The 17,569-nt window shown below is 40.0% G+C and overlaps 1 protein-coding gene across 1 annotated transcript in view; it reads left to right on the top strand.

Annotated features, from left to right (window-relative positions):
- Window positions 1-17,569, top strand: part of KIF26B (kinesin family member 26B) — a 295,107-nt gene that overhangs the window by 171,188 nt on the left and 106,350 nt on the right. Inside the window, exon 5 of the mRNA XM_035558389.2 lies at window positions 16,006-16,189. Coding sequence (XP_035414282.1) covers window positions 16,006-16,189 — 184 coding nt within the window. The remainder of the gene's footprint in view (window positions 1-16,005; window positions 16,190-17,569) is intronic.

The raw sequence follows: 17,569 nt of genomic DNA on the forward strand, positions 1-17,569 counted from the left end.
AAATGGGTCTGTCTTCCTCTTTTTGGATCAGCACAGCAAGAACTGAATGGATAAAACCCAGTAAAACATTACATTAGCCTTTAATAATATTCACTGTTATTTTAATTTGCTTTATTTATTTATTTTATTAGCTGACCGAACTTTCATCCTTTCATCGTTTTTCTTCCATTTTAACAGTCATTTGTGGATTAGAAGGTTTTTGGTTTCGCATCTAAAGAGGCAATTTTATACTAATTCAGGATAAAGAGTGGGACAAATTTCAAGCTCTCCATGAACCAGCTGCTGTGAAATCATACAGAAGTACATGGAGTGACCCTGCCTTAGATTTTCTGAAAATTTGCCCCAGATGGACTATGCACGATTATGTTAGCATCTAATCTTTTTTTTTTTTTTATTCCTGAGGTTGGCAAAGTTTCTCTTTGGCAGTGCATTTCTAGATACTGTAGTATTTCTGAGCTATACACCTGAGCAGCCTTGGGAGAAGCTGGCAGTGGTTTGTTGGAGTAAAGCTCCACACAATTGGGTAATATCAGCAGAATTCTTCCTCTAATTCTGGTCAGGTTAGTAACTAAAGCTGTATGAACAATTGTTTTTTGGTTTGGCAGCAGAAATAAAAACAACAAAATACTGTTTTGAGTTAAACACAACATTCTTTTCAATCTGATACAGATGATTTTATTTCTCTTTTCATGTATGCTAAAGCTTAAAAACTTATGCGTATGTGGTTTTAAGACATTGACATGTTTCACTGGTCTTTTCCAAATTTCAGTACATCTCTTCCTTCTTCATGGTTTTGTGACCAAAGCGATTTGCCAAATTGTTTTGCCTGGCTATCTGACCAAAAGGTTCAGACCTTCCAGCTTCTTTGGCAAATGCCAGAAAATGCCTTCTGCTCATGAGTTTCGAGTTTCAAGCTGCTGACTGAGCAGGAAAAATAAATCATTACAGTAAGTACCATAAGAGAAGCCCTAACCTAGAAGCCTAAGAAACTGAGGACCACATCCTACCTTACCCTGTGTTGCTTGTCTGTGCTAGTTGAGAGAAATAGTAGAGGGAATGTTAGCTCTCTCCACTGGCAACCCTGGGCAGCCCGGTAGCACTGGCAGGCTAAGCTGATGCTTTACTTGTTAGCTTTTGGGCAGGAAAGTCCTTCTTTGGCAAGGATCAGCCACACGTCCCTTGCCACTTGAAGGAGGGCCTTCCTGCCCTGAGGGATTCAGACCAGCGTGAGGGGTAGTGCTCGTGAGCACCACACGCTGACTGCTGTCCTTGCCTCCGGGCTTATCATCTGAAGGAAGCACCTCTTGGTCCCCTCAGCTTTGGAATGATGTAGACGTTATGGAGGCTTAATCTCCTTGGCACTTTCTTTCTCTAATTCAGCCTACAAGGATTTATGTAACCAATATTATTACATACTAATTAAAACTAATAATCTTCAAGTGGTCGCACATACTTATTTATACTTCCTTAGCTTGTGGCAATGTGACAGACGGTGTTCAAGTATCCAGAATAACCGTGCGTGCTTCCTGTTATATAAGATGACTCCTTAAAATAGAGACTGAGAGACTGTTTTATTGGTGCTTTTTCCGCCCAGGCAGCTTCAGAATAGCACAGTATTGTCCTCGTATAAGCCAGTGTGACTGCCCTTCTGCTTCTGCTGAAATCTTTTTTAAGTTTGGTGAAAAACATGAAAATAGACATTGTTTTTTTAATTTGACTTTTCTTATGACATCAGATAGAGAGAGGGGAATGGCATAGTCATCATAGATGCCCTATGTTTATACTCCTGTAATTCCTGAATGTGTTTTCCGTGAAGTTCTCCTGATACTGGGTTTGTCTGCAGCACAGGCAACCAGTCTCTGTGTGCTTGTGAGCCATTTTACTCCCAGCCAGGTGCTCATGGGCTGTTGTAATTCAGTCATGCTTGATAAAACACCGTGGCTAGTTTGGTAAATAACGATAGTGTAATGATGTCTTGCCCTCCTGGTGCTCACTGACTGGCTGCCAAACCAGACAACTTTTCTGAGAGCCTCGTAACAGCGCTGGCTGGCATACTGACCAGCTCCCTTCGCAGCCTGGTTGTCTTCTCTTCCAGCCTTGGGGCTTTCTGTAGTCTGCTCCTTCAAGATACTGAGTATTTTCTGCTTCTGCTTCCTTCAGCAGCAATACAGGGCACACATCAATTTGTGGGATCTGGTCCACAGACAGGAATCCCCTTAATAACTCAGAAAATGCCTATTCTTGAAACTTGTCCAGCCCCTTAAGGTCCCATTAGTCTCAGCAAGCGCTGAGCACACACCACAGCACACTTCACAGGAGGTACTTAGGTCCTCATAAAACTGAACTTGCATGGCAAATTTATCATACATTTAGAAACAAGTGAATCTAAGATTGGCCTCAGTGAGCTTCAGAGCACAGTCCTCTCTCCCAAGATTCATTGAAACTGCCCCTAACTTTATTGATTTGCATTTAATGTGATCAGTGTGTCTCCATGCAGTGTTAGAGACGTGAAATATAACTGTGCAAAAAGGCCCCGTGGATATGCTGTTTCTCCTGGTTTAAAGATGCTGTCTAATTGTGTATCACATAGTCCATGTTTTTTATTTCTGTATCTTCATTTTCAGAGGTAGCTACCTAGAACAGAAAATAAATCCAAAGGGGAATATCAATGTGCTCTAGCCTGGGGAACAGAATGGCAAATGAAAGTCTGACTGAGTGCAGTGAGTGGGCAGGAGTTGATAATAGAGCGAGGACTGTAACATCACTCCTGAATGGCTAGCAGTATGTGTTAGTGGTGAGCTGTGTGCGTTTCATCCCCCTGCTGTGTTTCGAATATTATTTGATTAAATGAATTGATGGAACAGTAACCAGACAAAGCAAAAAATGGATAACAAACTGTATGTAAAATAGCTACAAGAGCATCTAATAAAATGTCAGAAAAATGAAGCCAGTGACACTGATGACTGAAAAAAAGAGATCTCTGGGCTGGTAGCCTTGTCTGGCACAGTATTGTGCTGTCCCAGCTCTGGTGTGAAGCAGTGTGGTGAGTTTTGCCCAAGTAGCAGGGCCCATCCCCTGTCCTGTGCTCTGCAGCACTTCTGTTCTTTGGTTTCTGCCTGCAGGACTGGTGTGGATGGTGATATGTTCCGGGGAAAGTTAGCTGGTGGTATTGCATCTGTGTGTGTGTGTATTCAGGCATAGAAAATAAAGACATTTTAGTTGTGGAGTATATTTCTTTTTGCCAATCTCACATAATTGCAATTTTATCATTAGGTGGTACTTTACATTATATTCCCTTATTCCCCTTTCTGTATGAGAATAAACTGTGCCAGAACAAATACCTTCACGCTAAGAATGTTATTTGCTGTCACTGTACTGCTGAAATTACAATGGTATAACTTAAATTTATTTTTTAAAGTCTGTGGCTTGGTGAGAGGGTGCAGAGTGTTTTTTTTGGTCTTGAGAAAGGAAGGTGCTATGATATGCTGGTATCTGCAAACAGCCTTTTAGAAAGGGCTGATCGCAATCTCAGTTTGCTGGGTATGAGGACACGGAAGAATCAGGGTGGGAGGCTGAAGGGGGAGTCAGCCTGAAGCTCCTCTGAGTTCTGAAGTTTTGTTTTGAGCCCAGGAGGCCTAAACTGATAAAGCTAGGCAGCTTAGGTAAGTCCCAAATGGATCGATACCTTACAGATGTAACGAAGTTTTCATTTTGATCTGAACCTTCAACAGGAGAATGTTTTACTCTGGAGGAGATGGAGAGTTTAATACAAGGAGGCGGCCCCAGACGTGCCAGATCACCGTCGGGTTCCTTCATTTTAACTACACTACCCATTCAATAAGGTTGCAGTCCTCTCTTGTTTAAATCAGATAAAAGCATTTCAATTGAAAGCAGTCTCATGACATCGGAAACTGAATTCTGAGTTTTATCTCCTGGCTAGCCATTGTGTAAAGGGGTTTACAGTTATTTAAAATGACCAACAGACTGGGTGTATCAGCAGTGATCAGATTTTCAGAATGGAAAACAAGGGCAAACACAGGGTGAAGGAAAATTTTGACTGCTTGTGCCTTGCTGTAGATAACTGTAGTAAAGCAAAAGAAAGAAATCCTTCCTCTGTTATCCTCTGGTCTGGAAAGCAAATTATATTCACCTTTTTCTGAAGGCAGGATAAGCAACAACACAGACTGTAAGGCATCGACATACACAATCAATTTGTTCAAAAAGATGGGATAATTTACTTTGCAGATGTTTAATTTGCCCATATGAAATGGGAAATGCCATATATCAGGATATCAGACAATTCTAATACCTCTTATGAGTTTTGGGGTCCTTGCCCAACATCAAACTGATCGTAGGTACTCTAGGCAGTATATACTCTAGGCCTTCTTCCATAAAGCCCCTATTCTGAAAAAATGTCCTAAAAAGATGAACCAGAATTCTTGAGGGGAGTCATAATGAAAGCAGAGAAAGCCGTATCCATAAGATGACACAACCAGCTTAGGAGATGGGCTATTCTGGAAGGTGATTGCATCCATTTGCCTCTTGTAAATAGGAAGAAAGAGAATGCTTCAGTTTTAAATGTCAACATTAGCATAAATTGTGCAAAATTTATTTTTTATTTTTTTGGTAGTCTCTGTATAAAACCATTTAAGATATTTGAATCATAACCTCTTTGGTGGTGGGTTTCTCAAGAAAAGTTGCAACATCATCTACCCTGTGGTGGGATTCCTGGTTAGGAAATGAGCTTTTTTTCTGGCTGCACTGCATGAAACATTCACACCTAGCTCTCATTAGAGCAAATGGCAATGTTCCAGCTTGCAAATGACAAAATTAAATCTCAACAGCAAGGTCTGTATCAATAAAAGAAATCATAGCTTAGTTTTCTATTCATCTGAAGAGGGAAAAGAGTATTCTGGCTAATATTGCTGCTTGCATTTGTCATACCTGCCATGATCCTATAGGACTCAGATACTGCAGTGCCTGTAACGATCCAGAAGAACAGAGAAGACCCTTGACAGTTGGTCTCATTCATGCCCCTTCAGTCAGTTTCAGCTGTATTTTATAAATGCTTAACATGAGCTAGTGACACGGTATTCAGATGGAACAGAGGGGTGCATATGGGTATTAACTAATCAGTTGAGGTTAATTTCCAAGTTAAATCAAATGACAAATGTATTTCTCTATCTTCTTTATATATGACAGGATGCATTTAGAGGAACTCTTTTGGCCTAAAATTTTGGACCATTGTAAATAACTTTTTTGTTCATTTTTAGAGGTATTTTTCCTAAAAATATTTTTGTTAAGAAGTAAAAATACATGTCAAATACTTGTTTGGCTTAGCAGTTTGCCCAGCTGCGTGAAAAGTGCCTCAGAACTGAAAATAAATGGGCTTTCACTGAATTTGTATAGGTAATAAGCAAAAAGCTGTAGATTAAAGTCTTTATATCTCTTACAAATTCTGCTTGTTGGTGCCTGTGCCACACCTCTCTACAACTCATTTCCTCCTGAGCATGGTTTACTTCTTTGTGTGATGCATTTAATTCCATGTTGTTTTTCATTTCACTTGACTGGAAATAGAAAAATAAGTACAAAAGGGTTTTTGTAAGTAGTAACAATAAATATCAACAGTAATAGTGTTTTCCAGTTTCATAATTATTCTCAGTAATTCATTCTGCAGCATGATTTAAGTAGGTTAATATTAAGGTCACCTCCCAAAGGAGGTGGGGTCTGAGCTAGCAGAATGCTGAACATTCTTGCAAAAGGCTGGGCATGTATGACTTGCAGGATGAGGACATTCAGTGCCCTGCAGAACTGCTTCCTAAATCTTCAACGGTTAGAGAGAGAAGGGCTTATAACAAAGCACTGAAGGTGGTTTGGGTGAAATTTTTGTCTAACTTTTTACCCAGCAAAAAATGTAGATTTCAGTCAAATTAAATTGCTCCATCAGCTTCTGCTGATTTAATTTCCTCCCAGAAATTAATCTAGAATCAAAACATCAAGACTTTTTAAAATGTGTTTTGGTTGCACACTTGCAAAAAGTAGTAGTAGTTATTTTTTTCCCATTTGGAATTGTAGTTTGAAGTTTGCTTCAATTATTTTTAAATTAAATTCTAAAACTGAAACCTTTCATTTTGGATTGAATAAATTGCTGAGATTGATGCTGATTTTGTAGAAAATTTTCAGAGAAAAGATATTTTGAAAGACAAAAAAGAAGTGTCATATTTTTATTATTCTGCTCTCGGAATTGCAGTAATATATATTTGGATCATTGAGGTTGGAAGGGACCTCAGGATGTTTCTTGTCGAGCCCCCTGCTCAAAGCAGGCTCAGCTCTGAGGTCAGACAGGTTGCCCAAGACTTTTGGGTCCTGAAAGCCCCCATAGGACAGAGACTTGTCAATCTTGCTTGTCTGTCCACAGGGTGTAAAAGCTTTTCCTTGTAACTCATCTGAACCTCTCATGTTTCAGCATATGCCCATTACCTGCTGTCCTCCTGTCATGCACTGCTTTGAAGAGCCTGGATCTGTCATTTTTGTGCTCTTCTTGTAGGTACTGGGGGGATGCTCTTAGGCACCCCCCAAGTAACCATTTGCATGATTCTGCTGAAGAGACCTAAATTAAATTACTATTTGCCACAGCCCATGAATTTCTTTGTGTTTTGGCATATCTCTGTAAAGGTGGGATCATAATATTCCTGTCTTTGTCTGTTCTTTTTATAAGCTGTTGGAGCTGGACCGACTTTAGCAAGTATGGTAGGCCATTAAGAAGACGACCTCAGTCTGGGACCTTGACATTTTATGGATAGTGATGGTGACAGGCTCCAGTAGTTGAAGAGCCAATTTATTTCAGGAAGGTGTAGCTGGCTTATTTAATAAAGCAGAGCTTCTTTTAAACATAATGTTAGGAATAAATCATGCATTTTAAAAGCCATGCTGTGCTTTAAGCTCTTATCACCTTGAATCCTTGTGCCTTATTATTCCCGTGCTGTGTATGTCTTTCCAGTATGCTTCTCTGTGCTCAATAGAAGAAAAGTGAGTTTGGAAGGACCGAGAGAAAGCTGAGGACAAATGCAGGCCTTGGCTACATGTTAGAGGTGGAAAAAAATATCACTATAATTGAAATATGGGTATGTGTTTAAATGTTCTTCTATAGTGGTGCCTGTTTTAGGCCACCACTGGGGAAAGCAAAACAAAACAACACAAAACTGTCTCAGAGAGTTATCCCTGTCTCACAGTAGTGACCTAGGTATCAGGCAAGGCTTTCAGGTACTCCCACAGGAGGTATTTTTGACTATGAGAGGAGATTGCCTGTCAGGGCTGGGTTTAAGTGCATTGAATTTCAGTGCATCTGCGTTGTCAGAGTGTTTTCCCATTTGTATGCTGATGTTAGTATAAATGTATTGGCCTCTGAAATAGTGATGAGGCAAAGAAAACTATAAAGCATACCCTCCTTTTGGCCTTTTTATGCATCTCTTTAATTGTTCTGCCAACCAGAAAGTTAAACAATGACACAATGGGCTGTGAATCTGTGTGCTGGCTGCTTTTCCTCCTGCTGTTATGAGAGGCTTTGGATGGATGGGCCAGAGATGAAGCAAAATAGTTTTCCGCACAGTGTGTGGTCAGGCTTTAGCACTGAAGGTAATAAAATAACCTCAATCTTATAAGCCTCATAAAACTTACAATTAAAAGAATTGTTTTATGCGATTTTAAGGACTGTTATTAAATGGCCTCTCATTGCAAAGCTTCTGTTAGTCACGTTTTTGAGTTGTCGTCACTGTGACTACTTGATCGTGAGGAGAGTCAGCTACAGGCAGCCTGACCGTCAGTCCTGTCCCATGGCTGGAGGTTGGGTAGGTGAATTCAGGCACTGGGAAAATCTGCTTGCCAGCCATCCTCGGTGGTACTTCCAGGAGAAGGCAATGTAACTGTACATCTGCGCCCCTAATATTTTCCAGCTAACACTTGAAGACTGACAGATCTGTGTGTGTTTCTCGTTTTACACAATAACAGTGCAAATATAAAACAGTGCACGTCTCCTTTCCTATTACTTGGTGGCAACGCTGGCGTCTTACAATCTAAATCTTAAGTGTATGCAGGCAATACCTCTTAACACCCAAAGCATGAGCTGGACAGAGCTTGTTTTGGGCCTTTCCTTGAAAGGTACTAGTGCCCTCGCCCTCAGCAATGCGCGATTGAAATTAAGGCTGCTCTGGTCTGTGGCTGTCAGGCTCATGCCTGTGCAGTTTTCCTTTGTGACTTGAAGATGCATTGCCAAGTAACCATAGCAGTAATTGGTAAGTGCTTACATTTGAATTCATTTGAGTTATAGTACATGTAGCTGGTTTTCTTCCTGTATTAAACTAGTGCTAAACATCTGATTTTATTTTATCTTAAGTGTAATGGTTCAGCTTGCTTCATGCATTAAGCATGCAGTGACACGTATCCAACTCATCCTCAGAGCTTTCCAAGAACAGGATAATGCTGTGAGTACCGTCATCTCTGTGACCACCGTTTCTTATAAAAGCATTTTTTAGAGACAAAAATAAGTTAGATTAATTATAAAAGCAACCTCTACCCAGTCTTAAAAAAAAAAAAAAAAATAAGTGACTTGTGATTTGTCTTCTGTATTTCAGTGCTGAAGATTTTCTTAGAGTGGGGTCCTTCTGCTGGTCACCAAAATCCCTCCTTGCCCTAAAAACGCAGGTTGCTTTTGTGTCTGAAGTTAATAACACAGCAGAAAAGGTGACTCTGGTCATTTTTATAGTTTGTGTGGTGACCTGGATCAGTAATGCCTGAAATTTAGAAATAATACTAAGAACAGAAGAGAAAGAAGAGGAGAAAAAGAAATGAAAAGGAAGGAAGAAAGCAGAAATGGTTTTGTCTAGCTAAATGCATCAAGCTATTGAGTCAACATGTAGTTTTCTTGATGGGTACTATTTAAGGACAAGGGTATCATCTCCTGTAGAAATTTCAGATTTCATTTCATTTATTACTTTTTTTTTTTTTTGGGCCAACATTACAGCTATGTATGAGAGAGAGTTAATGATTTTGATGCTAAAGTCAGAAGGAAGTCTTGTCACTGAATCTGGGCTTACCAGGTTAGGAGAAAAGCTCTTTGCTGGGGTATGGTATTATCTGGTGAATGGAATCTTGTGGATCAAACAGCAATGGCATGATAAGTGGTTTACTTCATACCTTGCCATAGCCTTGTCTAAAACTGAGTTTCACCCAAATAATAGCAGTATAGAATATAAGTCCTCTGTCCTTCAATATGCATTTGTGTATGACTTTGAGCTTCCCATTAAGCTATTGATCTTCAAGCATATTGATCTTCTTCATCTTGGAGCAACTTGAGAGCAGCTCTGATTTACACGAATTTGAACTTGATATAAGAGGCAGTCTGAGCAGTTAATTTCACTGAGATTACCTGTGTACAACAAGCCTCAGGTTTTATAAGGCATGTCCTGGATAAAGATCGAAGCCGTATTTTGACTGTGTGCTAGAATTAAATAATAATTTAAAAATAATGAATTTCTGGACATTTATAATACAGTTCCAGGGGAGAGCAGTCACTAAAGCATTGTGGCCAAAACATCTGAATTAACCACCCAAGAAGTAAAAGATTGCAGCCTGGGATAGCTTTATTGTTGCTATGAAATTGAAGGCATGCATACAAATAAAGAGAACAATAAGGGGCAAGCGTTTACTGGGCATTAGAGAGATGTTTATTATACCTTCTACAGCATAAGCAGAAAGCGCAAATTATCTCCAGATTTTAAAGACATTGTAAAATAATTAAACACAAATACTAAGGATCTTCCTGGAAGTACAAATGCAGAAAATGTTCCTCTGAGGATTCTTATTTCATACTTTACATCTCTTACTAAGCTGCAATGCCACAGCCCTGCATTTGGCCAGCCAGAGAATTAAAGCGGAGTGAAGTTGCCCCGATTCTCATTCTTAGCTCACAAGTCCTGTTGGAGGGCAGAGAGTGTGGGCCGGGAATGTGAGTGCAAGATTTATAGCCCTGTCTTTTTACTTTCAGTCTGGATAAGAAAAATTGTTCCTTGTAGAGGTATAAAAAAAGCCTTTGGAGATCATTCTTGCTCTGCTCATGGAGCAAGCTTCTCAGGTGGTATCTTCCATTTGCAGCAGATAATGAAGAGGCAACCTGGCCCCTTGCACCAGAACACTGTTCAGTCGTTGGTAAAACATCCTGTAAAGCTTCTCTCTTCTCTTTGCTTTAGAAGATGCAAAGAAATGCCTGGTACAAAGGAAGCTATGTGTCCTGGCCAGATTATTGCCGTCCAATTAGAAAGATGAGATTTTGCATGAAACCACATTTAGTACCACACGTCTCAGATTTTAGGGTTGAGGAAGTGCTTGCCATATTAATTCATGCATATTAGCCATGTCAAGTGAGTATGATTTAGAGTACCCTTTAGTGTGAGCCAGTTCAGGTTAAAGCAGTAGCAACCAAGCCAAAATAAATTGAGGAAAGGAGCAGGGGAGGGGAAGGAGTTACACAGACAGAACAGTGGCATGTATGGGGCCTTCCTTTTTGATGGTAGTACTTAGGTCTTTAGCTGTATTGTCATCTCAGTGAGCCTTTATGACCTCTACGGATGACTGAGAGAAAGAGAATCACTTTTAGGTAGGTTGGGTCCCTATCATTAGGAAATGTGTACATCTGATTTAGCGTCCAGTGTCCATCTTGTGTCCATCTGGCTTAAAATACATATATATAAAAGAGGATATCATCAGTAGGCCTTACGTGTTGGGGGTGAGGCTGAAGAATGTTAATTTTCACTTATAGGTGCGCAATCTGAGACCACAGGAATTGCCATATATGAGTGTTTCACACTGGGTAACCAACACTGTTAGTCACAAACGTAGATGTGTGTTACCTCTAGTGATATATCTGCACAAATACGCTTAGGGACTTTTTTCAGAAGACTGATTTCCAAACTAAACTTCTGTCTGTTTTCCAACCCAGCACTAAGATACAACAGGCAAGGCAGTTTTGGATAGGTAAAGGTAGCGTTTTGATTACTAGAGAGGACCATTAATTTCCTTTGGGCTTATAAAACAACCCCATCTTTAGGTAAGACATCCTTTGCACCTATGAAGTTCATACCTTGCTCCTCCAAATTTTATTTATTTTGTTTTTTACAAAATGAAATGTATGCTTCCAAATAAAGAAGAGAAATAGATTTTTAGTTTTAATGAAAATTGCAAATTAGAATTAGCCAGTACCCAACTATTTAGCCTCCCCAGCTTGAGAGGCATTTATTGTGTGGAAAATACAACATGAAAGTGAGCTTATTTTTAATTTTTATTTTGTCGCAGAAACTGATATACCAGCTCACTGGACCCTATGATCTGGAATTCTGTTTCCAAAGGTGATAAGTACTAGATACAATATTGTGTAATATAAAACTCCACTAATGAATAATTATACAGAGATATGCCCCGAAGGAAATTTCACATCAGCGCTGAAGGGGTGTGTCAGGTACTGAAGCATGAGAGTCAGTGCTGCTCATCAATGATGGTCTTTGCTGACACAAATGTGAATTATATTTTAATTATCCACATAGGCGTCTACTCTCCTTCTGAATTTCATGAACCTGTTGGCCATGCTGACGTCTTGGCTTGGATGATAAATAGTTGAAAAAACAAAGATCTTTTATGAACCTAAATAGTTCCCCTTGAATTTTATTAGCAGCGCCTGTTTTCTTACTTAAAAGAGAGGAAGCAAATATGCCATGAGCTGCAACAGCCAATCCCCCCTGAAGTTCATAATCTTATACGTATTTATGCCAAATGAGGTTCTGCATGACTCGGTTCAAGCTGAAGGCATGTGAGCATTTTGTATTGCAGGGAGGCTTTATTTTCAAACAAAGTGAAAAAAGAAGTGTTTGTTTTTCTTTTCTCCCCTGACTATTACATAGCAAAAAGTGGATGTATGGATGTCGTCCTCAGTTTCTGAAACTGCTTTTTGTAAGCAGACAAAATTAATTTAGATCTCATGAATGTTCGAACTGTTCCTTCCACCGTTTCCTTGTAAATGTTGTACTGCAACTATTACCCAGTTGCCTCTCTAAAAAAGCTATTTACAGTTTTCCATAATGGCTTTTATTTTGACTGAAGTGTTTTATCAACTTCATTGTTCATTCATGTATTGCTTACAAGTAATATCAATAGCTTAGCAGAGATGTTTGGGTTACCCATAGCAGCATCTTTCTTCTGTATTAAAAATGGATTATTTAATTTATTTCTGTTCATTCATCTCTCTAGACAAGTTTCCAAAGAATACACTTTGCCACCAGCTTCTCCGAGTTACCTCTCAGTTGGCTTACTTCCGTTTCTTCAATAAATCCCACAGAAGGCCTTCAACTTTCAGAAAATTCGTATCAATCAGGAATTGGCTTACACCGTACGGGAGTTTTCTGTGCAGTGAATGTGTCTGACGATCCCAACCTGTCCAGGGAGTTTTAAGGGAAAAAAATGTCCCCATTTCTGCATAGGCAGGAGGTACAAAGCTTTCTGACTGCCCAAAGACATCCTCTATTTAACTTGTATTTTACTAGACAAAAAGCAAAGAATGTCGTTTCAAGAAGTAAACTCAGCTTCTTCTATGGACCAGCTGGATTTTTGAGGTACTTCCCCATTCCTGCCAGCAATTCATCAGTTTTATTTGGAATAAACTTTAATCAGCTTTCTAACACCCCTCCTGCAATCTCAATTCTTGATCTTGTGATTATTTTCTCTGCCACAAATCTCTTAAGCTTTCAAAAAGTCTCCAGCTGCTTGTTTACGTAGGGACTTTCAGGAATAGTAGTCCAAATTAACTAAAGGTGTGAATCCAAAGTGTGTTAGCTAAACAGCTTTAAATAGATCTTCCTTTGGAAGGTAATTCAGTTAAATCACATTCAAGACACCTCTGTGGTGAATGAGCGTGGCCACACAGTGGCCAAATACAGGTTAAGTTACCCACTTAAGAAGTTTAATTTGGATCCAGTTTCTTGTGTGCTTCTGTGGGCACTCTCTCTTCCACAGCTGTACCCCACGGAGTGGTAAAGTGGTCTGCGTCGTGCTGGAGCCCACTGCGCACCCTGCACCGTCTGTAGCTGGTATCACTTGGCTGAAACGGGATGTAACGTAACCTGGAGCATCATCAACTTATTGTCAATACATAAAACCAGGCTCCCATCATTATCGTTACCGCTACTGCAGTGGTACGCGTAGTCTAAAGTGGAAATCAGCCCTATTATACTAGCTATTAAGTGAAAACAAATTAGCTGGCTCCTGTACAAAGAGCAGAGGCAAAGAGCTGCTGGCTGGGCTGGGCTGGGCAGGCAGTGAGCTGCAGCAGTATTGGGTCTCCCCAGGTCCGTCCTGGTGCTTTGCCAGAGAGGTCTTGGTGGTCCAGAGAGTCTGTGTGGGAGGGCTAGGCCTCTGACTTGCCTGGAAGAGTAAAATGTGATAATTTCTAGCCTATGCTAGATCACATGGCCAAACTCAGCTGCAGTTTGCATGATCGACTGTGTTCAGAGCAATGCTAGCCACCCAAGCTGAGTGATTTTACTCATGCAAATGTGCTCACAGGAAAGCCACACTGTACAGGTTTGTGCCATTTTGCAGTCTACGTCTGGTTGAAATATCCTTCCTTTCCCAGTTAAATGCTCTGGGAATTACCTGAGACTTATTGCCTTTTTGATCCCTTTCAAAATTCAGTAAAGTCTGATAAGGCTCGTAAATGATTTTCTAGCCCTCCATCCATTGATTTTCTCTCCTTGGGGAAAAACAGAAAACCCCACGAAGTTGTGAGATGTAGCTCATTGCTTTTTCATACATCTTACCAGTTGCAGGCCAAAAATATAAAGTAAAATGCAGGTTCTTCCATTTGAATGTAATCTCAAAGGTTATAACTGTCAAAGTAGAATATAGTTCCAAGGCTTTGAAAAGGCCAGTTGCCTCCAACAGTGCTTTTTCTTTAAGAAAAATGCCAGCCACCAGCTTAGTTTGTTCAAGAAGTGGTTTGTATTACACTATCAGCTTCATAAAAAGAGCAGCATAATGTTGTTAGCGACAAGAGAGAATGCTTAGAAAATGCTTTTTAGGCATTACGTATTCCCCCAAGGTGAGTCAGTGAGACCAGATGTATGACCGGAGGGGGGGAGCCATTGCATTTATTTAAGCCTGGACTACTGAGCTTGACCATATAAAGACCATAGTAAATTTTTCTTTCCGTGTGTTCAACATTTGTATTTTCAGCTGTTGCATGTACTAAAAGATTTGGCTTAGAATAATGTTCTATGAAGCTAAGACACATGGGAAATCTTGATTCAGCATGGACAACTTTATAAAAGCATTACTAATGGACAACGTGGAAGCTAAAATCAACAAACCCTATCCAGTCATTGACATGGTGCTAGGAAGAGGAAAAAAATGGTGCTTTTTGCTTTGGTGTTGACCAACTAATTCTGATTACGTTTTCTGAGAAAAAGCAGACAATCTTAAACGAGAGGGCTGGGTTACGCACTGCAGTCTCAGAGTCAGAAGGAAGGGGCAGGTCAAGGGCAAAGAAGTAGCGCAGAAACTTCCGAGCTGTAATTGTGTCAGGTCAATTAAAATCTCCTAGTGCTTCTCTTTTGTTAAAAACTAATTTATCGAGAACTGCTTTGCATTTGCCATAGGCTAAAAGAATACACTGGGGTGGCACACAGTGCACATGTGATCAGCTGACATATGGCAACTTCATGCCCAGCAGTAATTTGTTCGTGTGTTTGAGACATCTGATACAAACACAAGGTACTTGCATACTGAAATTAGTGTGTATATATTTATATATATATATATATATATGCACTCAGTCTTTTTTCCCTAACTCTTTGGGATAAAATAATTTAATCACTTTTGGAAGTTTAGATTTGGGTAACATATACTAATACCAGTGTAGTAGAGCTAAAGTTTCTTAAAGCCTAGAAAGGTTGACTGGTCTTGACTGTCACACTTCAGCAAGGTAAGGAGAGCTACTGTAAACATAGACTGCTTTTATACCTACCTTAAGCCACAGTTCTTTGCCAAAGCAAAGAGCAGGAATGTAGCTTCATGAATTTTTGAGCTTCATCCTTTGGGATGGTGCTTCAGTTGACCCACGCTGTTTGAAGTGTCCATTTTACAAAAGGGAAACTCTAGGACAACATGATGAATATCAGCTTTATCACTGGGCAGTGCAGAATGCACGTGTGTTGGAACAAAACAGCTGCAACAAAGGCTGAGCGTTGAATTGCCTCTCAAAACATTTTGCAAAGCAAAATATTGAAATGTTTCTGTTCCAGAAAAGCTTAGCTTTTTAATGAAAGTCTATACAAACTTCAGCATTCTTAGCTAAGAATACTACAGCTTAAAAACCATCTTCGTTGTTTTCCCTGCTTAGTGGTTAATGCAGCTATAGATGGTATGATTATCTCATTGCAAGCAGCAATATTTTCATTGGTCATCACTTCTTAAGCTTTTAGACTGTCTTATGTTTTAAGAATTGATAGAAATTTAAAACAGCTAGTGCAAGGCTTTTTACACCTCAGCAAATTCACCTGAGCGTTTAATACTAATTGGCGTAACAGTGGCTGCTTACATCCAAACATTGCACAAGTATTCATTTTCTAATCAGAGGCTTATGAGCGACAAGTAATTCTGTGTTAACCATTTGGTGACTGAACTTATTTTTATAACAGAAATTGGCATATAGCTCATTGATTTAGTTGGAAGTTCTGGAGCTTTTTTTGCAGGCTGAATTGTTTCAACAGATGAGACAATGACAGAGACCTGATTCTGACCCTACTTAATGAATGAAGTACCAGAATTGTAGAGCTGTTGCAATTGGTGAGGTCAAAATTGAGATCCTATATAAATGTTAACTGATAATTACCTTTATTTATTCTTGATTGCTTGTGTTGATGAGTTTGGGATTGTTTTAGTTTACTCTTGTCATTTTTCCCACAGAGCTGCTCAGAAATTGAACCTGTCTTCTAAAAAGAAGAAGCACAGGCCTTCTGCGTCATCTGCTCCTGAATCTCCGCTCTTCTCTACCAGCTTCAGCAGTATCCTTCAGACTTCCCCACCCCCTGCACCACCATGTTTGTTAAGGGCAGTCAGCAAAGTGAAAGACACCCCCGGTGTGGGCAAGGTAGGCTTTACAAGTATCACTAAAACACTTACTTTCTGTGGGAGGAGATTTTTTCCTTGTGCAAAGCATCAAGAGAATTGGAAAAGCACATTGTTTCTTGTTTGGCTTTACTGCAGTTGGTCCCTGCACATGCACAAAGGCATGAGAACATAGACTACTTAGTGCATGCGAATTTGTAATAAGGTTGAAGTTGACTTGAGCACAGGCAGCCCTCACCATGCAGCAATAATACATTTTGAGCTCTCAGTTAGGCAAAATGCACCTGCACTGGGGCCATGGTGCTACCCAGGGGTGACAGTGTCCATTCTGCTAGGGTTTCTGGAGCAGGTTGGTCTCTGTGGCTGTGTTTAAACTGTGTAGCAGGTGCTTGCTGTGGCATATTCTGGGTTCCTGATCCCTTTGTTGTCCAGGCTGGTATTTTGGCTGGATGCAGCGCAATTTGCTTCTGACTCATGTATCCTGGCTTTCTTCCAGTACAGTCAGGACAAGGCTGGACATACCTGATCCGCATACCTGAACAAAGCATATGCTGATAATGATGAATTACTCCCTTTTCCTTCTGTCATGTTTCTTCCTTCCGTTCTTCACAATCACACCCCCTTAAAATGCTGTGTAGGTGCATACTTATGATAGAAAATGGTGGAAGCAATGGAGAAGGTGGCTATATGGTTTGTTGCTGCTGTGTTATTTGTCTGAGTAGCCCTTTTTCCCTGTTAGAAATGGAGAGCCTGACACATTACATCTGGGAATACACACACGCGGTTGCTGAAGACAGCAGTTTGCTTTAATCAAGGTAGTTTCTTATGCAAGCATCTGTGTGTGCGGCTTTTCCATATTCATTGGGTACGAAGCAGAGACAATGCGTTTGTTGCAAATCTTTTTGTTTAGAAGAGAAACTGTAATGTATAATCTAGGAGTACTGAGCATATGATGTGCTTTGGTATTTCTGTTGCTGGTTTTGGACATTCGCTTTGGGAAATTGCACAGTTCCATTTTTTTTCATAGAACAGCGGTATTACTTTTGTGGCTGGTTTATGCCCATTTGAAAAGGGCCTGTAGGATTCCCTCCACATAAGGCTCCCTTCCTTTCCTCTGGCTTGGTAAATGGGAAGAAATGTACAAATCTGTCATAATTTGATAAAAGGTAGTAGTGATGCCTACTGTGTCTTCAGTAGGAGGGGGAAAAAGCTTGAATGTGTTATAGTTGGTATAAGAACCTGCTATGGAAAATACTTACAATAGAAGCTCTCTTCTCAGGATTCCTGTATTTCTGTGCTTGAGACAGGTTATATCTGAGTACAAATAAAATTTCTGCTGAGGAATCATGAAGGATGTGGTTATAAAAACAGGGGACTAATCTCCCTTGTTGAACTATGCGGA

The sequence above is a fragment of the Cygnus atratus genome, chromosome 3 (assembly GCF_013377495.2).
Source record: "Cygnus atratus isolate AKBS03 ecotype Queensland, Australia chromosome 3, CAtr_DNAZoo_HiC_assembly, whole genome shotgun sequence".
Taxonomy (NCBI): Eukaryota; Metazoa; Chordata; class Aves; order Anseriformes; family Anatidae; genus Cygnus; species Cygnus atratus.